Source organism: Bombus huntii, chromosome 4 (assembly GCF_024542735.1).
Source record: "Bombus huntii isolate Logan2020A chromosome 4, iyBomHunt1.1, whole genome shotgun sequence".
Taxonomy (NCBI): Eukaryota; Metazoa; Arthropoda; class Insecta; order Hymenoptera; family Apidae; genus Bombus; species Bombus huntii.
Window position 1 is genome coordinate 11218294 of NC_066241.1, and position 25283 is coordinate 11243576.

A 25283-nucleotide genomic window follows, 5' to 3' on the forward strand; every position below is an offset into this window, starting at 1 on the left:
ACATTAATGAAAACGATTGAAATCCGTAGAACCCTAAATACGTATGCCGATGGATTAAAGAACTTTTATACGCAACAAATAATTCTCGACTGTTTCTTTGTGCCGTATAAAAATCACATTTATATCTACTTCACAAATTTGTCGAAAATAATATTTCCGTTCCTTTTTGTCTTCGTTTCGTTTCAATTATTGAACGTCGTATAAGCCACTTGTCGTATTAGCGACACAGGAGCGAGGTTTACAGTTTGTTGTATAATTTTGCAGTACGTTTTTATACATTGTATCGTTTCAAGAATCATAATTCACCTTTATCTTATATTCCCAGAAATCAATGTACAATTCGTACTGAATTTTATAATTTGATAAAGATAATACGACGCAAATTATCTAATTGCAACATACCCTTCAACTATAATATTTTCCTCGCTGAAACGCTAAAAGTGGACATACGACGATCGCGTAGTAAGCCATCGATATTTTATACGAAAGGTGTGCTGACATTTATCAATTTGCGAGCGTGTGTTATCCGATCATCGTGAAAATTAACAATGAAAAATATTCTTTTTGCAGTCACTTTGGCCATCACAGTTCCCAGATTGGCCCTCTTCATCTCCCTGTTCGGTGCTCTCTGTCTGTCCGCCCTTGGCATCGCGTTCCCAGCGATCATCGAGATCTGCGTGCTCTGGCCGAACCGAGACTTCGGGCCTTGCATGATCATGTTCATCAAAAACATATTTCTGATCGTATTCGGTCTCTTGGGCCTCGTGATCGGCACGTACGTCAGCATCGTCGAGATAATAAGGTCATTCAAGTGAAGTTCGCGAGCGATATTTAGGCAGGAACGATCGAAGGAAGGCAGACAGTTTGGTGAAGAGGTAGGAAAAGCAAAAGAGAAAGAGAGGCAAAGAGACGAAGAGTTTGGGAACGAGCTTGCTCGAGTATCGAGGACGAAGTCACGGCTTCGTTACAAGTTTTATAGCTTAATGAGCGGCGCCTTTTAGGTAGACAGGTTATCTCCAATGCGGCTGGGAGTCGTTCTTAGTGAAAACATTCGCGAGCAATGCATTCCGGAAATGCTTCTCGTCCCGCGTGATCGCCGCCATTGTTAGAGCACTTAGGCCAAGTTTAGATGTTTTATTAAGAGTTAACGGCGAAGAGTCGTTCAGTGTTGGGTTAAAGAAATATCGTGGAAGTCGATGGGGCTCTTCGACGTTCTTTCGAGTTTAATTGGAATTGGCGGTTGCTGATGGAATCTCGCGGAACATTAATCTACGTATTTATCAACTTAATGCGAGATTATACCGCACGTTCCGTTTAGCTGATTGTTAATAAGGGTTTTAGGTTCGAATCGTGGCGAATGTTTGTAGAATTTCTCATGTTACTATAACGTATATTGTGTATTGGGGGAGGAACGAAATCGGAAGGGGATTGTTCGAGAGACATTCTCTAGAAACGATCAGATGAATATAGAAAGTAATTTATAGATTCTTACTTTTGTTTAAAAGGTTCTTTTATACTAATGTTTCATTCTATCTCTCGTATATTTTCGAGTTGGAAATTTTGTAACTTGAAGAACCTTTCGTCCGAGTCTCTAATCTGATAGAATTCTAATATACAGGGGTAACTATTGACACAAGCGGAAAGGGGGTGATTCTACGCGAAAAAAGAAGTCGAAAATATAGAACAACAATTTTTCGTTCGAGGCTTTGTTTTCGAGAAAATCAACTTTGAATTTTCGCTCGGTACGCGTGCACTTTATCGCGTCTCGTTATAACGCATCTCACTGTAGATCGTTGTCTCGATGGAAAAATTAAAAGAAAAAATTTTTATTCTATATTTTCGACTTCTTTTTTCATGTAAGATCACCCCCTTTCCGCTTGTACCACCAGTTACCAACCACCCTGTATATTCTATAGAATATACTATATTTAAATGTTTGTTTTCAATTAGGCTACGAACTTCCAAAGAAACGGGTACCAGGATTATTGGTATATCGTAATGGGTATATCGAATTTCAGGTTTCAGAGTTTAGCCGTGTGCTCTTAACGCATGAAATTTGGCCTAGTTTGGAATGGAGAAAAGCGCAGATATATCATTCCAGTCGAACATAGTCGTTGATGAATTTGAAAATTCCACATTATTGTTCAAAAGGCCTCTGAACAGCTTCTAAGCTTCCGATATAATAATCGGATTTTTTATATAGATCATGAAACTATCGAGCAAACATTGATTTATAAATCTGTTGATAAAAGTAGCAAGACTTCGACTATCTTACTATTCTTCTGTAAGGCGATTAATTGTATAAGTAATGGGAAGGAATGTTTCACATATGCAGATCGAAAAATTACCGTAGAAGTATTGATCTATCAATTAAAAAATTGCTCGCAGAAACAAAGATCAAGATAATCAACTAATCATAAATATAAAAAATGAACAGAGCCTTACACAGGGACACGACTTATATGCAAAGTTTTCAACAAATCTGATCGTTATAAACTAAATCATAGTATTCACAGCTATATCGATGGAAAAGCTTCCCTTTCGAATTAGAAGTATATTAGGTCAAACGAATATCGTCCATTTAAATAATACACACAAAGAAGAGTGCCCCAGTAACACGGTGCCTATGTAAATGATTAATACCTAGCACACTTTAGTTGCACTGCCTGAGAGCATATTAAACAGAACAAACGTGTTCTTTCAATTGCTCTTATAATTCGAAAGTATCTGAATTAATTACACGTAGAAAGCCAAGTAGACGATCTGTAAGATTTAACGTCGTAGATGATTAAGACGCGTAATTTTACAAGCCAATTCTAATTCAAAGGTACAATTATTAACGATTGTTTATGAAATTGAATTTGAAATGTTCAACCATTCGACTTCCATTTTATGTGCAATTTTATACGTGGTCTGTTTCAAAAGTAACGACGTTGCTTCATTCGTAATTTAGATTTGTTTTTGGAAGAATATCTCGAACTTTTCAACCAGTTCAAACAAATTTCTAAGAACATTGCATTTTATTTCTAATACTATTAATTTGGTTCCTAATTCGAATTTTTGCAGAAAAATATTTTCAAGGTAATTTTTTAACCATTTAAAGAGATCAATCCTTGTCTGATAAACTACGTAATCTGTTTCCGTATTTTTGGAAATTCTTTTTCTCGGAAATTTCGGTAACTATACTTTCAGAAAAGATTGTTGATCTGTAATTCAAATTTATAAACAGAAATATTTTCGAGAAATATGTTTCCAATTATTTTAAAGAAATAAATCCTGTAAGATTGTATTCCATCTCTGTATTAAAAAAAAAAAATCTTTTCCACAAACTCTTGAAAATGTTATTTCTAAAAAGAACTACACATGCAATTTGATTACTTTTGGAACAGTTTCACAATATCAAGCGATTGTTAGGTAGAATCATACGATGCCTAACACTGAACATAGAGCGCTCTTCGGAGGAAAAAGAAACAAAAAAAAAAAAAAAATAGGAAAATTATAAAAAAAAATGTGGAAGAACCGTCGCGATAAACGAAAACCTGTGATCGAAGATTTTATAGAGGAACGGACGTTGCATTTCTACCGAATTGTTGATTGTCGTCGTTGAACGAGTTTACAAACGTACATACGGGTGTTAATTGTTCTTCAACCACGAAACCGAGATATGTTTTTGTATTTCGTTCAAGAGCTTTTCTTTCGTTCTCGATGATACGAGTACTTACGTTCATTCGAATGTGATTCAAATGTTGACGAAAAAATTGGATTCCTTATATCTCTCATTTGAGAAAGCACAAGATTGGGAAAACGTGCAAGAATTAGTACTAGTATTACCGAAGAAGTGACTATAAATATCGAGAAAGTAACGTATAGTCATTGATTACACACATTGGCGAGAAAAAACATACGAACTTGAGTTGATATTACTTAGGAGGATGCTGGTAACTAAAAATCAGGAAAACAGTGTGTAGTCACTGACTATAGGCATTATCGAAATTCGTATTTTTAACCGAAAGGAGTTTTAAGTTGACAAAGTTGAAAATAGGAGAAAGACTGGTATAGTCACGAAGTCTATGTCAACCGAGCCAAAAAATTTAATTTTTTATATAAAATAATTTACAGTCACGACTATAAAGTGAGGAATCCTATACCTTTATCGACTATACGATCTAGGCCAGAGAAACATTTTTGTTGGAAATAATGGTATTTATAATTACGACTATAAGACTTATAATTATTGATTACGAAGAAAAGTTTCCATTTTATATCATTTTATAATAATCTGTTATATAAACAGGGTGTAAAATAGGTAGTTAAACTATGATATCGTATCTTGCTCTTCCTAAGGATCGACATCATATGAACATATATGTAGAGATTCAAACAAACTTTCTTTGTGATGAGAAAAGTGATAGTAATACCATGTCTGAAACCACGTGTGAAATAATGATCTTTCTCCACGGTGAAAGCAAAGTTTAACTAACCTATATCGACTACACGAATCGATTATCTCCAATCCGAGCCAAAAACTAGCAAATTCTAATCATCTCGAATTTGCCCAACCATAAACAATTATGTACTCTCTTCAAACAAAAAAGAAGGTTAAGTAATTGTTGAGCGATAACTGAGAATAAGATTTTACACGCAAATTGCGTTAGATTGCGGATTTTTATGCATTTATGATAAATTTTAAATGGAGAAATTCGCAGAATGCATGTAATATACATAAAGTATTCAAATTTGAGTACGCGTCATAATTTTCAGTGGACGAACAAATTGCCATGCCTTGAGCTTCTTTAGTTCTCTTTATAAATATATGAAATTACATAAAAATTCGCAATCTAATTATTCTACAGAAATATAGAGACAGAGAATCCTGTCAACGTTTGAATCACTTGTGTGCCATGATCGTACGCTAGGACGAAGAAAAACAACGAGACACAAACGGCCAACAATAATAAATAAAAGAAGGAAGGTCTAACCTATAAGCCGGCTGACGCCAGCAATGAAAACCGTAGCTCATCGTTAATGCCTTATTTTCTATTCGTTCGTGGCGTTTGTATAATGCATGATACTTGCGGCTGCGAACCAAGCAGGCTGAATCAAAGATCAAAGTTTAATAATGAACAAACGTACCGTGAAAACGAGACGCACCGCTACTTCTGTACCACCGTCACTGCCGGGAACTAGCTCGGGTCATCGCGCGTCGTGATGACATACACACACAATGACACGTTAAATAACACATGAGTGAAATTGAAAGACCGGTCACGACCTCCTCGTTGAACGATCCGCGAGAAACGACATCTCGTTCGACATTCACGCGGGACCGACACGAAAAGTCCCGACGCCACACGGATTCGCTCGAATCATCCTCTCCACTCCTTCGCGCTTTCGACGGGGCTACATACAATCGACGATCGCACAATCGTATTTACGACCTTCCGTTCGATTTTCGTTCGCCGCCTCTGGGACGCTTACCGAAAACGAAATTTCGCTCGGTTTGCTTCTTTTCGATATTAATCGATCGTCAGTGGCGGATCTAAAAACTTTTCTGGGGGAAGGGATTGCTTAAAAGTACACGAGTATATTTTTGAATCTTCTTTTGCAAGGTTTAAGATCTGTTTGTAATTTATATGTTAATATCTCTATCTGATACTATAAACTAAATAACTAAATTTACATTAATTGTATACTTAACAAATTTTCAGAATCTGACACAATATTCTTACATTTTATTACTCTTAGGGGACGCCCCTATCGCTCACCTCTCGATCCGCCATTGTCGATGGTAGCTACTATCGATTCGTTTTCTTCGATTACTCTGGGCAATATCGTTGATCGATGAAACTGTTACAGATGACACTGTTGCTGGTATTAAACGTTTTTTTAAGTATTATTATTAAAGATTCTTTTCAATTATTTAATTATAAAGAATAGAAAAATATTAAATATTCTTTTACTATTAGGTTGTTGCATAGTGAATGATGTTTCAAGATAATTTAAACAAATTCATATCTTTGTACTGCATACTGTACTCTTGAAAACACTAAAATGAATTATTTTAAAAATATCGTCAAACCAGTGGAAGAAAGCAGACTGAAGTCATTTGAACAAGGTAATACGTACACAAAAACAGTTGTTGAATGTTTTATGATTTCGAAATAGCCGAAATAAGAGTTCAAGGTAAAGTGACATTTATTTGTTATGCAACAGTCTGATATTAACCTCTTCGGTGCGATCGTTGACTTTAGCTATCAGATATAATCATACTTATATAGTGACAATAATATGACTAACCTCGTCTATAGTGTCATAATTATATGAGTAAGATAATATTTTCTTTTGCATTATTCCTGTTTTTAATATATTTTTCTATTTATTCAAAACAAATAGAAAACTCTACACAGAACAATTATGTTTTATTAAAAAAACACGTGTTACAAAAAAGTAATTGTACTAAAATGACTATCATACCGAAGAGGTTAGAAATACTTCCCTCTCATTTCAGTAGCATTTTAACGTTCTTTGCTTTGTTAAGTATTTCGTAATAAATAAATGTTGTAATATCGTTGTTAATAATCATATGTTAATTAAATATTGAATGGTTAGGAATAATGATATTATAGTATATAGAGTTGCACGTTGGAATGAGAACTGTAGTAAACTGAGAAAGAATTGCAAAGGCGATATTGCTCGTTGCATTAGACGTGTATTATAATACGTATATTGTTAATGGTTCCTGTTGAAAATTTTCGAAGGGCAAAAATGAAAATCGAAAATCGTACTTATGGATTTCTCACGATTACGGTAACGATTGGTGCAATTAACTTCGCGTCTACGAAGCGTTTTTAATCGTTATTTGTCGACTGCGCCGACTTTTAAGTCAGGAAACGATCGTCAAGAGTTGTATGTTTCTAAAGATTTTTTCTTAAAAGATCTGCATTTTTCGCGTATATTTTAAATCTGAAGTTTTCTTTTTTTGTTTGTTTTTGGTCACTATATTTCTGATATAATAAACTCTCTATTCTTACCCGGCCTGTCTGACTTATTTCGAGCCTTTCTCCTGCGACCTTCGAGATACGTGTGTATGATTAGATATATTTTAAAACTTTAATAGTAATTTTTGCTGAAAAGATTATTATGTATCTTGGGTATAGTAAAATCTTTTTTAGCTTGGACAAAAGAAACATTAATATAGATTTTTTTATTGTTAAGAACTTTTGATAGATGTAGTGAGATTTATGAAAGTTTTCATTTCGAACAAAAAGTATTTTTTAGCCAAAAGAAATACATAAATTGTTTAGATACATAAATGAATAAAAAAGAACTGAAGAAATACCTAATTAACCCTTAAGAATTTTCTAATTAAATGTGTATATAAACGGTAATCAAGAAAATCTGAAGAATATATGTATAAACATAAATCTTCCAAATCTTTTTGAAATAAGTGGTTTTAACTATTAGCTATTACAACAAATAAACTTCTTATAACTAATTACTTTTAAGTTCATTTAAAATAATATTTAAATATTCCGGACCGTAAAGGAAAATTAAACATTTATTATTCAAACAGAGACTCGATGTTCATTTCTCTCAAACATACTTAGTAACTAATAATCCTTACTCTTGCATCAATTAATAATTATTTAATGATGTTTGATGTTTAACGACATAATTTGTCATATAAAATATTGTAAAATTCTGTCTTCATATTTTTCTTCTTTCTCTATCACTTCGATTATTTCTAACAGCTACAATAAATTGCTTTATCGATTTATTGTAATAATTATCAAATGAATAAACTTATAACCTAATATACCCAATTGAATGGATATCGAACTTTTTAATATAATCGTCGTTATCATACGACTGGTGAAAAATAAGAAAAAAGATGAAAAGAGGATATAAAGCAATGATTGTTTAGCCAAGAAAACACCTTTTCTTTTTTATACAATGTATTGTAATTTTAACTAATTCACATGATTCCTAGTAAATGGTTCTTGTCGAACCTAATAGTTCGGCTATTAATTTTCTTGTAACTCATACTGCAATGCTACGATCTGCAAGTCGACCCTTTCTGAATCAATTTTAATTCATATAAACATGTGTCATATTCTTCCTACTTTTTAAAAATCGAGAAATATTTTACCTTTCTTACTATATTTCTTCTTCTTTAAAATAGAGTGCAGTCAAATAATTTGTAAAATTTATTTCAGAAATTGATCATTACGCGTACTGAAATCTTTCCACAATTAACGACAAGTTTCATTACTTAATGTTATTATCGTCTTAATTCCTACTAATTAATTCATTCGTTTAAATCTTTTCTTAAATTTCATTATGAATTTCTCGAATATTTCAACTAATTGTTTAATATTCCTCGAACATTAATCCATTAAAATATCCAAACATTGGATAGTTCAAGATTTAATTTAAATGCCTAAATGTTTTTTTTTTGTTTCATTTTATTCAGAGAGGGTCAACGGAATTACTTTGACACATTGCAAAAAAACGCCGACATAGAAAAATCTCAATTCGGAATCGACGAATCACGTTTGTTAACAACAATCTGCCGAGGCAGCAATGAGGAACGAACGTACGTCGATGTTTAGATTTATATAATTTAGATTTGTATAATTTCGCTGGAAACCGAGGGGTACATCGTCATCGTTTAATATTAAATCGAATTGCGATATTCCTTACGCTTCAATGTCCTCACCACGAGAATCATCTTAATTAAATGGTAGCACTGAGAACGATAATCGTGCAGCGATGATAAAGGAAAATCTGCCGTACAGTATTTTCTTCCAATTGTCGAAAAAAAAAAAAAGAAAATAGGGAAAGAGGTTAATATAACAAGATAAGTTGATTTTCAGAATGCAGACATGCTTGGAAATTTAAAAAGAAATTCAGAAATTTGTAATCTGAAAATATCGAATATTCTGTACAATTCTCTTCTTTGCGAAAATACGAATATCGTTGAAGAAATTAAAATGCAAGCAACAAAAAGAGAAGCAAAATATTTAATCTTTCAAGAATGAAACAATGAAAGCATAAATGAAATTTAATAAATGGAACGCGGAACAGAAGTAAAAATAATAAACCCTATCGAAAACAGAAATAAAGAAACGATTAAAAAGTCCAACTACTGAAAAATAGAAAAATCTTCTCAATTCTAAAGGTAGAAAGATTAGAAGTTGAATAGGAACAATAAGGAATAGACAAGAATTGATAAATCCCAATAAATTAAATGTCTATACTATACTATCCAACGAATATGATGATATAGCATTGTAAGATAAAAAATTAGACAGAGAAAACAACCTAATTAAAATATACCAATAAAGCTAAACTTCCGACGATATTTAAATAAATGAATGAAATAAATACTGCGTTGAACAAATAATTTAAAAAGGCAATTATAAACAATAAATAAGTAAACAAGAGGAAGAAAATAATGACTGTCAGAGAACGATACTGTACGGCGTTCTCCGTTTACTTCGATTGGCGAACCAGAAGACAAGAAGGACACATCGCACAGGTGCCAGCTATGTCGACGAGGCAGGAGAGAACCAGTCGCGAGAAAAAGAGCAGAACATCGTTTCATTTCTTCTTTTCCATCCTTTTTCCTCGTCTTCTCCGTTTTTCTTCTTTTTTTTTCGCGGATTACGCGTGGTCACCACTGAAGTAACTACTCTGCATCATAAAAAGTTTGTCGATGGGATTGTGAATCGTCGCGTGTAAACTCTGGGACAACGGGGGCGCCTCGTGGGACGTTGGCCCGTGGTGGGAGTGGCTACCAGCCTGATGGCCACCCTCCTGGCCGCCGCCACCCTCGTTCTCGCCTATGTCGAAGCCAGCCTCCGTACCATCCAACGATAGATCGCTGCTGCAGAAGCTCTCGCCTGAGTGGCCTGGATAAGCGTCTGAAATTAACGGTTGATCGCGTTGATTAGAGATTGGTGAACCATAGAGAAGGTTAATGAGCGCAATCTAGGTTATCCAAGAGGTTTGACAGTTGTGGAAATGTTTTGGAAATTTTGAGGAATTATTTCTAATAGTTAAAAGTATGTACTCTTTGATGGAGAGCTCTTTGATGGACTTTCCAAGATGTCCTTTGAACGTTCACGAGTTTTCGTTGTTTTGTTTTTGTAAAAGAAAACTTTGAGAATTTTGTAAGTTCGATGGTTTGACAGTCCTGGAATTGCTGTCGAATTTTTTTGAAGAATTAATCGTAATAGTTAAAAACATTATACTTTTGACAGAGTTTCGACGAAGCTTCAAAGATGTCGTTTGCAAATTTGGGAGAAGGAAGTTTCTGAAGCTTGTAAGAGAGAATTCTTTCAAGTAGACTTTTGGACGCTTTGAAAATTTTCTTTCGGATTTTTGTAAATTTCCAAAAAATTTGAACAGTTCAATTACTATCCGTGGTAGATTATTTAATGATTTTGTACGGCTAGAAGAGACTTACCGTCAGGCGAGTACGGGTTATTGGGGTTGAGCGGTTGGGTGCTTGAGGGGAAGCTAGAAGATTCCCCGTCGCGCATGTTCATGGCGTTCAAGTAATGACCTGCGAACGAGATCAAACGATTGGCATTGTACCGATAACACATTTATCGAAGCCCCATTAACCAGTCTTCGCGAAACGTTAGACAACGATAGAAAGTCACGATAGAAATTAGAAACATTGACGAAACTAGAGCGAAATAGGACAAAATCAATTTTCCTTAATGAATTTCTTTTCTATCTTCTATTGTTTCAGGGCTATGATATAGTTTGTTCCAGTCACTTAACACACCCTATATTTATTTTTCAATTATTTATAAAATAATTCAGTAATAATATTTATAAATAATTAAGTCTATTTAAACAGAAACATACAGAATGTCCCAGTATTTTTCCAGTGATACGTTGTCAGTATATTCTAAACATATGACGTTGCAAGCATTGTTAAATACTTATAAAAACAAGATGATGTTCAAAATGACCGGCAAAAGATTGAATTTATTACTTCTTCAAGTTTTCCTGATCTATTGATACATTGAACCGTGGTAATACACGTTCGTTATCGCTCATTTCGTACGTATATTGCTTTTTTCCTGCAACACTTTAACAATGTCTTTGTCTTTTAATTGATCTTAGTCGAACCTTCGGATGAGGTTTACACGGCTGTACAAAATTAATAAAGAACACATCGATATTTTCTGATAATACATGTTACATGATAAATACATCTATGAAATTATACGATGACGTATGTTCATATGACACCTTTTTCCTATCTTGGTCTATAGAATATACTAACAAAGTTTGGCAGGAAAAAAGTGGGACACCTTGTATATAATTTAGTTATTCCTCTTTCATTTTATTTTAAACTTTGATAGTGCAGTCGATAGAGCTATTGGAATGGATTCGGAGGATGCAACGGGCCTTTTGCATAAATCGCTGCTGTATGTCATAGAAAATGAATTATACAGGGTAGTTGGTAACTGGCGGTACAAGCGGAAAGGGGGTGATTCTACGCGAAAAAAGAAGTCGAAAATATAGAATAAACATTTTTCGTTCGAGGCTTTGTTTCCGAGAAAATCGACTTTGAATTTTGGCTCGGTACGCGTGCACTTTATCGCGTCTCGTTATAACGGATCTTACTGTAGATCGTTGTCTCGATAGAAAAATTAAAAAAAAAATTTTTATTCTATATTTTCGACTTCTTTTTTCGCGTAGAATCCCCCCCTTTCCGCGTGTACCACCAATTACCAACCACCCTGTATATCGTAGAATATAGAAAACCACAGGCAATCAGAAAGATATCGATGCATATAATTTTTGCAACTCGCAGAATTCTTTGAGATTCTGAATCCCCGTTAAGTCAGATCCAATCCATGCCAATAATTCTATTCGCTAAACTATCGATCACTTTCTGTTTTTATTTGAATCACCGTGCACAAATTTTCATGCGATCGTATAAAAAATAATTCGATCGGAAACATTCGTAACCCGTGTATTACTTAAGCTTCTGATAGACGAAAGTTTAACACAATAATAATAACAATAATAATAATAATAATAATAATAATGACAGATATTTTATCAAAAACAAAGAAGCGACTCGAGTAAAAACTCAGTGATAATAAATCGATAAGAATAAATTGAGGGCGATTCAAAAAAAGAATAAGAAGCTTTAGTAAGGAGATTGAATAACGAATAAGAAAGTCCTTACTGTGATCGCTATGAGGACTCTCCGTTCGACGTTCCTCCTTCGGCTCCTTGTCGGATCCAGGCTCGGTTTTCGCTTTCCTCTGCAACTTCTTCATCTTCGCCCGCTGGTTCTGGAACCAGACTTGAACCACGCGCACGCTGAGGCCCGTCTCTTTAGCTAGGGCCTCTCGAACCTTTCGACAGGGTTTCGGTGAGACCTCGAACGCCGCTTTGAACTGGCGCCTCTGCGCCGACGTGAGGATCGTCCGCGGTCGTTTGGGACCCCGACGACCATCGCGGGGCCGATTTTCGTCCAGTAAATCATCGTCTGTAAATTAAGTTGGTTTCTTCAAATTTTTCCCTGAATTAATTAGTTCATTGAATTTTGAATACGTCTGAGGATCAAACGTAACAAGCGTAGGTGAAGTAAAATTGTTGCCTGAAATTTATCGTTCGTTAGAGGTGGAATTACTTTCTGGTAACATGGAATCTGGATATCGAAGATTCGTCAAGAATAGTTTCATAGGACGGTGATGTAACGAAGATGTGACAAGTGGATGTTGACGATGATAGAAAAAGATAGAAAAAGAACTGATCAGTGGAAGTGCAACTTTCGACTGAATGAAAAAGACTAGGGTAGAATTATACGGGAAGAGATTTCAATGACGAGAAATTCAGATTTAGAGGTATACATATGGAAAAGATTATACTGATAGTATTTAAAAAAAGGAGAAAAATTGATAATGGAATGGAAGTTGAATTTTGAAAAAGTCTATGCTATTGAATGTACGTACAATTACACGTGAATATAAATATACGTGGAGGAAACGAAGAAAAGAAGAAAAACCGATAGCTAAGATATATTTAGAACTGAGAGGAGACACTGTCGGAAAAAGTATGTTGATAACGTTTGTTTGCAACAACGGATTATGTTAAGAAGTTTCGATTGACCTGAGATTATTTAACGCATGATAATACTACAATTACAAAGACAGAAACATCAAAGAGACTCGAACATTTCCCAAGAATGAAATCACGTTAATAACACAATCGCAGTGCAATCGAACTTTTCCTCGCGAAACTCTTCGCAAAAGACAGATTTAAAAAATAATTCCAACAAAGTTGTGACTAACAAACTGCTCTTCCATCGATTTCACCATAAGTTTCCTTCAAAGCAATCGCAAACCAAATCCCACGTATTTACGAAAGAACTTGAAAAAATGATCTGTCAGAGAAATCATGAATACTAATCCTTCTATTCTCGTTTCTAGATTGACGTTCTTCTATTCTCCATTATTTTTCTCTGTCCAATTCATGGAAGAATCGTTTCTAATTACGCTTGGTTTAAGTGTATTTACCTTGAAAAGAGAGACAGCCTTGATTCAAAATTCCCGCAGGCTTTTACTTTGGATGTCTTTAGATAGTAGTAGTACAACCTGCGAACAATGCAACAAGGTATGTACAATACGTTCTCGTACGTTTCGTCGATTATTTCATCTCGTTTGTCAATTTTTCTGTTCTTATTTTTATTTCTCTAACGATCCGTCTAATTCGTCTTTTCCTCATCTTTTATTATTATTATCGCTAATTTTACCATCTATTCGTCTATTATTACTGCTTTTCATTCTATCGTTCGTTCATTATTATTTTGTACTTTTTACTATTTTGTTACTATTTTTTTTTTTTTTTTTTGGAAGACAAATCGACTCGTCGAATATAAGCGCGAGTTTGAGATAAAATCTGTATGAACGAAACTACGTAAAACCATTATTTGGACAATTTTTTCGTTTAAAGTAACGTCAGCCGATATATATTGTCCTGAACGGACCGCCAATCTCGGTACTAGCGAAATCGATAATAAACAGAAATCGTGATAGTCGAGCAGTTTGCTGTCGAATGTTCCGATTCCACGGGGATACTATATCGCTTTACACCTGTAAATTCACGTTATCGTATACGGTATCAAAACGGTGGATTTTCATAGTTTGCTTCGTTTGGTAATATTTAGAAAACGGTGACCAGAATTTTTACATTTAGCCGTAGAAAATGGCACGCACATGTATGGAGAGGAGCATGCAGAAAGAATCTTCGTGAATAAGATAATATTTTTAGTGAATTATAAAAGTTCCTTAGGGTCCTAGGAAATTAAAGATTTACGATTTAACACTAGAACTACCGATAGTTAACGCGAATCTATTTCTAGCAAAACCAGTCAAACTGACTGGTCTTTAAAAAATACCTAACAATAGAATATTTTTATATTTATTGATTTATCACTTTCTTACAGAAGCAGTTCCATGTTATGTGGTACATTTTTGGTATTATTAATCCATCTGCGACCATAATCCCTAAACGAGGGTTGAAACGTTTATAAAATTGTAGAACCAGTCATTTTCACTGCTGTGGTATTTCTAGTGTTAGCATCTAGCGATCTAGCGATCGATCCGGAATTTTCCTGATAACCGATATCGTCATATCGAATGATACGCAGTAAAAATTTGAAAAACCTGTGAGAAGTTGTAGAAAACGTGGTTAATTGGGGTTCGATAAACAGATTACAGGATCCTTTTACACTTTGACAAGCACCAGTCATTTTGACTGATATTGGTATAAGTAGCTTTGATACAAAATTATTTTCAGTTTGAATACATAAAAAGCAAAATAAAATTCATCGTATTATTCCTTTGGTTATCGTTGCGAAAGTCATTACATCATTGCGGAAGAAAATATAACATGAAGTAGGAATTTTAAAATAAAATTGTAAAACCAGCCAATTTGACTGGTGTGGTAGTTCTAGTGTTAATATCAAAGCGTTAAGAATAACTGGCTGCGATCTATCTATTTGAAACTGAGAGTTGTGAAACGAAATGAAACAAAAATATAAAAAAGCGCATATACGCGATGATGGAGAAGCTGATATGCTTTAATAAGACAAACATAAACAACCCCCATAAACAACACCCACAACACACCCCCAACAAAGAATGAACAGTACTGAAGAAATGGAAGGCGTCGTTTATCCGTATTTTAATTGAGAAAAATTAGAGAAGTAAGATTCCAAAGAAAAATACTAAACAGCTGGAGAACGTGAAATTGGCATCGAAGAAATAGAAGACATCGATAAAACTAAATATCTTGACTTTGATTCTAATCCAAAAATTGGAGAATAACTCGCCAAACGAAAATATCGAAGGGAGAAGGAAAGTTATAAAAAAAAAATTTTAATAAAATAAAATAAATATTAAAGAAGCTAATTAAGCTGAAAAAATGAAGTAACTTTTTATAAGCATTTTACTCGAGGTGTAGGACGATCGTGGTTCAAAAGTTAGGCCCGCAGCAACCCACGCAATCGAACCTGATTCTTCTTTCTTTAACGTAAAAGAAAGAATTTAGGCTAACCGTACCTTCCCACTATTAGGATCGCAATCCTATGAAAATGCATTTGTAATTTCATTTTTAACAATTTCAATTTACAATGTAACGTAACAAGTAACCCCATAGAGGAAGAATCTTGTCGTAACTTTTGAACCACGACGAGGTGCATGTTACTCAGGATCCTCCCCTATAAGAAATACCCAAAATTCAACGAAGTTATAGTTGAACCTGATGATTATCGTGCTATAAAAAGATATTGAGAAAAGAAAAATAACGAAAGAGATCGACTGAAACTTAAAAGACGACGATTGTCACTAACCTTGAGGACTGTTCAGGTACAACTCGTGTTCGTAGTCCCTTCGACAGATGGGTTGTCCCTGGCGGAGGAAATACTGGGTGCCAGGAAGTAATGGTTGGCCGCACATGCAACACGCGAAACACTCCACGTGAAACACCAAACCCGGCGCCCTTAATACGAAATCCGAGCAGCTGATCTTCTCCATGCAACGTGCACACTTCACACCGAAGATCCGCTCGTAGTCGTTTCGACAGTAGAGTTTTAGCTCACGGATGAAACATGAATGCGTAAGCGGTGTCGCACACGCGGCACACGAAAGACATTCCTCGTGGTAGTTCCTTCCAGAAACTTGCATAACGTACTTGTCGACTATCGTACGACCGCAACCGGCACATATCGTCTCCAGCAGGCCGGACTCCGTTTTCACTGAAACTGACGGCTCTGAAATCATCACAATCGCCACTTTTTCTTCTTCTTCTAACACTAGAGAAACGTCAGGAAGCCTCAGAATCAATATTCAATATTCCAAGATTTTTAACGTCGATCGATACGTATTGTCGGTATTCTTCGAAGTATATGATACTCGTATTAAAATAAATTTGAAAATCTTTCCCGGGCGAATATCCAAGTTTCGTTCCACGAATTTACATGTGAAAATATATCTCTTCTTAAATGTTACTGCTTAACCCACACTCTGTATCGTTAGTTTCTTTATTCACAGCGCTAAAAGAATGGCTGCACGGGCTTTCTTTTGTCTAGACAATGTTAAACAAACGTTACGTCTAAACTTTTATCAAATTGCCAATAAATATTGAATAAATGTGAATATGTATTGTCAGTGTTGTGTCAATGTCTATTGATAAATCGCAATGTTAAGAACAATATTACCGATCGTGCGAGGACATCCTAAGATTTAGAATGTAATAGGATAAACATTATGGAACATCCAGACGATCAGTATGTATCGCCAATATTATAGGGTTCTTACATTCTGTTTATAATATTCAGAATTCTCAATATTCTATTCACAATACACAGGATACAATTAGAACGCGTGCAACTCGCTTCGGCAACTGATTATACACCTAAGAACAATGAAAAAGTTTCGTATAAACGAACCTTCTGTTTTGATTTTGTGTTGTCTAATTAGATAATTAGGTTTTCACAGAAGATGCTTAAAATGATTATTTTGCGTTTCAAGACAAGCCTGTAATCTTACGTATCTCTTTATGCATCCGATTACACTCTGGATGGTTATTATTATTAGTATTAGTATTAGTATACAGAGTGGTTGGTAACTGGTGGTACAAGCGGAAGGGGGGTGATTCTACGCGAAAAAAGAAGTCGAAAATATAGAATACAAATTTTTCGTTCGAGGCTTTGTTTTCGAGATAATCGACTTTGAATATTCGCTCGGTACGCGTGCAGTATGTTATAACGGATCTCACTGTATTATATTTATATTATATTATATTATATTATATTATATTATATTATATTATATTATATTATATATTACATTATATTATATTATAATATTATAGAATAAAAAAAATCTTTTTTTTTTAATTTTTCCATCGAGACAACGATCTACAGTGAGATCCGTTATAACGTACCGCACGCGTACCGAGCGAAAATTCAAAGTCGATTTTCTTGAAAACAAAGCCTCGAACGAAAAATTTGTATTCTATATTTTCGACTTCTTTTTTCGCGTAGAATCACCCCCCTTCCGCTTGTACCACCAGTTACCAACCACCCTGTATATTGCGTTGGCGACTAAGTGATTGCGGATTTTGTCAATACCACCTAATGATAAAATCCGCAATCATTTAGTTGCCAACCCAATAAAACCTTGTTCTATTCTGAAGCTTAGTATTTCGATATTTTTAATAGACGTTGCATACACACGGAATTCATTGTATCTCACACACGAAGATAGGTGCAGCGTATGTTTACGTGAAATTTCCTCATTGCTTTCGGTGTATAATCAGCTGCCAAAGTGGGTTCGACATGTTCTGTTACACACTGTATATCGATCGTCTAATTGTCAGTATTTATTGACAAACTGCATTTTCCTCATACGTTCTATGTTACTGACGACACAATCAGCTTCGAATTAGCGTTCGTTCAACGATGTCTAACCAAAAAATAAAAAGCTTGAGCAACCATTATATGAACATTATAAATAAAAAAGACCCAAGAAGAAAAGGGTATGAGCTAAGCTCGTAAGACACAGAGTATATTTTTCATCAAACCACCTCGTCGGCATTTCGAACATTGATACGTCAATCTGTTCTCTCAATGTTCGATAATATTGACGTTATTATGTTGACAAGATATGTTGATCGTCCGAGAGTCCGTATAATGTTGACAGCTCTGAAATATTGACGATAATATTGATCCTGAAGGCTCCTTTATTACATAATGTTATTAAGTAAAATGTATCGAGAGAGTCAAGGACTAAATTATTTATCCTATTTCACTATACATATATGTGTCTAATAAAAATATTCAGATGAATGTACCATAACATTGTTTAAGTAATTTCTAATAAAATAATTTTAATACATTCATTGTGACAATAAATATTATTATTAAATTATTATTAAATCTTAACTAATCAAGGAGTAAATTATTTCTCCTCTTTTACTAATAAACATATCATATATCACATTTAACAATAAATATATAATATCTTTCGTGAGAAATACAGATACACGTGTCATTGCATTCTTCAAATAATTTTTCTAACTTTCCTTTTTCCTTTTACCACGTAACTAATTTTCCAGTAAAAAGCAAACTTGTGAAATTAACACTGCAATGCACAATTATTAGAAATTTATATTGGTTACGTTTGTTAGAAAATTCTAACAGATTTTAATTTAGACACATACGAATGTACTGTGACTGGAATAACAAATTTACGATAAAACAATGAGCAGAAAATAAAGGCAGCGAGAAGCGTTCAATTTATACTAAATATCGCCGGTTCATTAAATACTTATGGCTGTCTACAATGATATATATAGCTATATAATTGAGCAACAACAATGTTTATGAACTGACACAGTTCAGAACTACTTATTGTTAGATGAATTTGATATCTAGAAAATTCACCGTGCTTTGTTATTAATCCTCGATAACGACAGGGACTTACAAGTCACATATCCATACGTCCATATGTTTCGGAGCTTATTTTACTTGCTTATCAACGTGCTATCGCATTTTTCTACATTCGTATTTTCACCATGTTACTATCAAATGATTGGTATGTATCTATTATACTAATCTTCTTTTTTTTCATAATTTCATAACTAAATAAAATTCTGATTACACAAAACCGAACTATCAATTTATTATTTATAGCATTTATAGTATCTTTAATATTTATAAATCAACTAAAAGAGTGAACTCTTACGAATCATTTTACACGTATTTTATAAAACATTAAATGGATCTATATATATATATATTTTAGGTAAAATCGAATAAGATCTTTGCGAATGGATGTTGTATGCAATAAATTATCGTCTTGAACGTAACATATAATAAATTGAAATACATCGTTACGCAGATTAGATGTAAATTAGTATTCCTGATGAGAGAATTTCGATCTGTCAATCAAATATACAGAATCGTAGGAATCGAGGTGAGAATATGAAATTTTTCTGGCGGATCGTTTTTATCGCGAAAGAAATAAATACGCAGGGAGTTATGCCGAATGATATGGCTGTCGGACTGAGAAATGTGATAGCGTTCTGGAGCAGAGCAATATCGCGAGTCCCATGAAATTTGTCCCGTCGCTTATCGATTGTCGATAGTGATAAAGCCAGAGCAGGGCAGAACGCGGTACAATAACTTGCTGTTTACCTCAACTACCACTCAGCTGTAACTCAAAACCAAAAACTTAGACTCGTTACATACGATGAGCGATTTCAACATTCGATAATCAATTCCACGTTCTTAAAATTTTTCTTTCATTAGGAAACTCGTATCTCTGGATCATGGACATTCAGTGACATTAAAATGGAAAAACCAACAGAAATTAATTTGTTACATTTTCCTCGTGTATTCGCTACGAATATTCTCGAAAGCTGTTGCTATGACCAGTGCAGCTACCAAGCGACATTAAAGTGAAATTACAAAATCAAGAAAAATTGTTCTGTACGTTTTTCCTCCTGTATCTTCGATTACTCTATCGCATTAGTATAATCTGCATTAACGATGATTTTATAAAAATCGCAAAAAATTCCTACTGTCCCAGACGAGGATTAATAAATTAGTTTGAGGGAAAATTTTTTTAATAAAATAATCAATCTCGTCTTACTTACTATACGTAGGATAATTACTTTTAATTACTGCACAATAGGACCCGTATAACGAGACCAAAAGTTTGCTACACCGCATTCTATATACAGGGTGGTTGATAACTGATGGTACAAGCGGAACGGGGGTGATTCTACGCGAAAAAAGAAGTCGAAAATATAGAATAAAAATTTTTCGTTCGAGGCTTTGTTTTCGAGAAAATCGACTTTGAATTTTCGCTCGGTACGCGTGCACTTTATCGCGTCTCGTTATAATGGATCTCACTGTAGATCGTTGTCTCGATGGAAAAATTAAAAAAAAAAAAATTTTATTCTATATTTTCGACTTCTTTTTTCGCTTAGAATCACTTCCTTTCCACTTGTATCGCCAGTTACCAACCACCCTGTATATCGCAGAATTATATAGAAAGTAAAAGTTGCTTAAAAATAAGCGTGTGTGACAATAAATTTCACAGATGCAACGTCTGTTTGCCTGAAACACGCCAGGTAAACAAATAAGATTTGCAATTGTTTCGCTGTCTTATGCTTCGGTGCAAATTTGACTCGATCGTTTCTGAATTCATCGGAAGATTATAATTACACGTTGACTTTCGTAAAATAAGGAAAACTTTACGTATTGTCTATAGAGAATTAGCTGCGTTGCTTCAAGAAAGAATTTAGTTTAGTTTTGGCTTCGTGGGTTTCGTCTAACGTGAAATTCGTACGATTTCCCGCGTTATAAACGACCCTGCTCTATCAAAAAAAAAAAAAAGAAAAAAAAACACGTATGATGACACTGTGTAGAAAAGCGTATATACCCAAATCGACGAAATTTCTACAAAAATTCTTACACCTACAACAAAACTAAAAATCGACTGGAAAGACACGACGAATAGAGATCCCGTTAAGAGATACGAATTAACAATGAAAATCCATAGGTAAGTGAGTAGATAGGTGAACATTACACGAAAGTGATTTTCGTATACTATACTCTCTTTCGACTGTCATTGTGAAAATCAATGTCGTTAGACGAGAACATAGAGGAAGAAAGTTCATTCTCACCTGCATTGTTATTGTCGTTGGTAGGTCGAAAGGGAATCGGTGGTGCAGCGGAGCCCATAGTTGGTGGGCCCGACTCACTCTGCCGGTTCAAGCTACTAGGAAGCGGAGGGTAGAATTCCAACATGGTTCCTCGTGCCCTCGAGCTGTCAATTTCTCAACCCCTCCCCACCACTTTTTTCACAAGCAACACTTACTGACAATCTCTTTTTCCTTCTCTTCCTTCGATTATCCCTCCTTATCGATTCCTCTTTTCATTCGATATCACTCTCCGGAAAGAAGAACCAACGAAATTCAGTCACTTTACGTAAAAACCGTGAAACAACGAACGTGTCCTGTCTAAAAACAATGTCAAACTTCTAAGTCCTTGGACTCCACGTCCGTCGAAGTCGATAGTTCCCTCTAAAAGAACGTTCTCGAGTCACAAAGAGAAAAATCCAAATTCACAAAAGCTTCACGTCGTCCGATCGTCCGATTGATCAACCCTCTCCCGTCCTTCGACGCGGCGATAGGTCTCAAGAAAAGATCCTGTGAGCGATGCCAGACATTCTCACGGATTTGCAACATCGATGGAAGTTGGATTTCGTGGCTGATACCATCTTCGGCTTCTGTGTTATCTTCCTGTTTTTAGACCACCGTGTTCAAGGGTGGTTTTCTTGTATTAATAGGTCGACGAGACTCGTTGCTATCACGTTCAGGCGATGACTGCTCCAACGTATTAACGAGCCAGACTCTCAGGCTTTTTTGACTCCAGCCACCGCATCGACAGTGAAAATCATCCCCACCTATCGGTCGTAGACCATCGACTGAAGGGTAAGGGTCGAAGGCGGGACGTTTCGAGCAAACTAAGGGAGACCGAGGAACAAAGACGATTGGTTCATGCTGGATCCGCCTCTGAACGTAGGGAAGTGGAAAGGGTGAATGTTGACCGTGGTGCTCAACCGGATGCGCGACGCTTCCGAAGATCAATATCGCACGACAGTGACGTACACTGCTCGTGCAACACACGGGGTGGTTACCTTGAATTTGTTTTCAATTTCCAGTCGAGCATTTGATGGCAAGTGCTGTTTCGAGGATGCCGAGACAGGACTCGACCGCTTGTTTAGATTCTCTTAGTTCGGCGTTGTTACTTTCAATTTATTTTCAATTTCCAATTAGGCAATTTGACGATGAGCGTGGTTTTCAGGATGTTTAGAGAGGGTTGAATTGGTGGTTTGAGTAACTTACAGAGCGGCGGTGCGCTAATGTTAAAATTTAGCTGTTTTAGGGATGTTGGTTGGGAGTTCGGCGTTGCTATCCAGAATTAGGAATTTCTGAGGATTCGATGATTTGACAGCGATGTGAGGAATATTGAAACGAGGTCCGATCGGTGGTGTACGTTCTATTAGTTTGAGGGTTTCGATTTGTTTTCAATTGAGAAGTGGCGATGGTGTCGTTCCCGAGATGCTGAGAAAGCACTCGATCCGTGGTTTTTCGTATTTTATAGAAAGGCGGCATTGTTAGGATTTGAGCGATCTTGAACTTGCTATCTTGAATTTGGAATCCTTGTTTGGTGATCGATAGTATAAGGAATATCGAGGTAGAATTCGACTGGTAATTTTCATTTCGTTAGATGGAATTTGATAGAATTTGAGGTTTCCAGAATGTTTGAAATGAGCTTCAATTTTTGATTTATTGTGGCGATATTGTTAAGATTTACCTGTCTCGACAATGTCGATTAAACGTTTAGAATCGCCCCTAATGGAATCTTGAAATTTAGAACTTTTGAGGATTTGCCGATCGACGATCGTATTAAGAACATCGAGATAGAATTCGATTAATGATTCGAATCAAATGATAAAGCTTCGAGTTAGATATCCCAGTGATAGTTAAAGATTACGAGTTGTCATTTCAGAATTCTTGGACTAATCGAGGGTAGCTTTATCGATGAGATCGATGGTATTGCACATTGCGAAAAAGAACCACAGCATGCCATTGCAGTTTAAAGTAGTCACTTTCAATTCACGCAAAATATGATAAAAATAAAACCAACAACCTAAACCACCACCAAAAAAAAAAAAAAAAAAAAAACAGAAATGTATTCTTTCTCACGTACTTGTCAAAAGTCATAAAAATCAGAAAAGACTAAAAGTAGCACAAAGATAGCATTCAGAGTGTCTTCTCGCGCACGATCACCTGCTGGTCAAGAGGAACATTTCCAAGTCGAACAATTCCAAGCAATTCGTCCCGCAAACGCACCAGCCACCCCAAATAAGCGTATGTTGGCTGTCGGTTTCGATTCAACCCCCTAGTTGATCATCGTGGCCGTCGCCGTCGTCGTCGCCGTCGTCGTCGTTGCGTACGCACGTGTTCCATCGTGAAATACTTTGCATCATCATTAGCTTCTCTCTCCCTCTTTCGACTGGATGCCCTTTTGTAGCAGTGCAACGAGGAACGAAGGGGTCACGGCCGGCAGTTTCATAGGCAACAAGGCGTATCATTCGTGGCGATGGGGGAGAGAGCGTAGCCGAAACACACAGAGACAAAGAGGGCTCTCGTATATAGGCTTTTATTTGGCAAACATCGACGATAGACGGGCCGCACAAAGGGCGGGCATTGTCGCGTATTTACGCGGACTGACAAACGGCCAAATACTCGATACGACGTCGCCTCGTACTTTCAAAATACACGGTACATCTTTCGAGTCTGGCGATATTGCACAGGCAATTCTGCTCTTCGTTTCTTCGTTATGTTCCCTCTGCGAGGGATGACACGTGTCTTCTGGATCGTTGCATTTTCCTCTTTTCTTTCTCGTACAATTCGTATGGAAATTTTCTTCGAGGAGGATCGACGAGGCTAGACGCGTGTCTCTCGCATTTTCTCTTCTCCGGTTTCTTCGAACGAAAGTTTTCTCGATAGAAGATGGGACGGACTTGTATCGTTTTGCGTTTTCTCTTCTTTCTTCTTCTTCTTATTTTGCTTGCTTCGGCAGAAGATTTTCTTGATAGAAGAGAACAGGATTAGGTGTATCTTCCGGTCTTTTCCTTTCCTCTGTTTTTGGTTTTTTGAAAGTATCGGTTGAAAAGAGGGGAGGAAGAAGAGAAAGTTGATTTTATTTCTACTTTCTTCCTTTTTTAGTGCTTTAATATGCGTAGTTGTCTTCTTAGGCAGATTGACCAACGGACTTGGTTTCTCCACGATGTACTTCTTTCGATACAGGACATGTAACTTTTGCATCTTGCTCTTTCTCTTCTTCTTCTTGGCAAGGATATCTCTAACGCAGCAATATTGCCTGGCGTGGCTCGACGTTTTCTTTTCTTTCTTCATGGTGTTCTTCTCTGAAGAACATGTATCTTATACATGTGCTTTTTTTCATTGAAGAATAATTGTTTCTCGTTTCCTTAGCTTGACATTTTGGTTTTGTAGTGTACATATAGTTAATTTCAGTTCTTGTTTCGTGGCTCCTCGGAATAGAAGTTTTCTTTATTGAGAACAGAAGCGGGAACATAATTTTTGTTGTTTTATTTTCTTCTAAAAAAAAACTCTTTTTTTAATTTACAACAGAACTTGATCTTTGGATATAAAATGCTGTCTTCGAGAGTGGCTTGTTCTTTCTATTATTCTATACATTATACTTTTATAGTTCTTCTTCTATTCCAAAACACTGTTACGACTTCCGTTAAATCAGAATTCATTTTTGAGATATCGAAAATCAATCAGTCAATCAATTTTCGAATTGGCCACCATCTTTCGTAGGAACGTCAGAAGATTTAGGAGGGATTACCCGACCCAGGAAGAAGAAACAAAAGGAACCCCCAGTGGCTTATTTGTCAAATATAATTTCTATATAGACAATGAACAGGCAAACACCTCTCTACGGTCAATATGCCAATTCTTCAAGGTTTTGGTCCGTCTGGCTTTCAACTATTCTCGATTAGCCTACCACAAGCAATCGTGCCCCTGCTCAAATAACAAAGAACGGGAAAGCTGTAAAAAGTATATTATAATGTCATTACGATGACCATAAATTTCCATAGATATCATTTCTCAGAGCTACAGTGATGGACAGA

At 35.6% G+C, this 25283-nt stretch overlaps 2 protein-coding genes across 6 annotated transcripts in view; one reads left to right on the plus strand and one right to left on the minus strand.

The window, feature by feature from the left end:
• The window catches only part of LOC126865143 (proton-coupled amino acid transporter-like protein CG1139), a 27866-nt gene extending 20836 nt beyond the window's left edge, over positions 1-7030 (plus strand). For all 4 annotated transcript variants that reach the window (XM_050617311.1, XM_050617308.1, XM_050617309.1 and 1 more), the window contains one exon: positions 571-7030. In XM_050617311.1, the coding sequence (XP_050473268.1) occupies positions 571-815 (245 nt within the window). In that variant the 3' untranslated portion in view covers positions 816-7030. The remainder of the gene's footprint in view (positions 1-570) is intronic.
• On the minus strand, positions 3416-24847 carry LOC126865148 (LIM/homeobox protein LMX-1.2-like). Of its 2 annotated transcripts, XM_050617318.1 has the most exons (5): positions 21238-24847; positions 15893-16312; positions 12221-12526; positions 10472-10570; positions 3416-9926 (listed from the first exon to the last, which is right to left on the minus strand). In XM_050617318.1, the coding sequence occupies exons 1-5, from the start codon at positions 21359-21361 to the stop codon at positions 9667-9669; spliced, it is 1209 nt and encodes a 402-aa protein (XP_050473275.1). In that variant the 5' UTR covers positions 21362-24847; the 3' UTR covers positions 3416-9666. The 2 variants fall into 2 exon arrangements, with proteins under 2 accessions (XP_050473275.1, XP_050473277.1); XM_050617320.1 differs by lacking the exon at positions 10472-10570.
• Between the last annotated feature and the right edge of the window lie 436 nt (positions 24848-25283).

What these genes read in the sequence shown, in the direction of transcription:
- LOC126865148 (XM_050617318.1), bottom strand. Translation starts at nt 21,361, where the DNA reads ATGTTGGAATTCTACCCTCCGCTTCCTAGTAGCTTGAACCGGCAGAGT. An exon ending in CAACGACAATAACAATGCAG is followed by an intron (nt 16,313 to 21,237) that starts GTGAGAATGAAC and finishes TGATGATTTCAG; the next exon opens with AGCCGTCAGTTTCAGTGAAA. An exon ending in TAACCCGTACTCGCCTGACG is followed by an intron (nt 9,927 to 10,471) that starts GTAAGTCTCTTC and finishes CGTTAATTTCAG; the next exon opens with ACGCTTATCCAGGCCACTCA.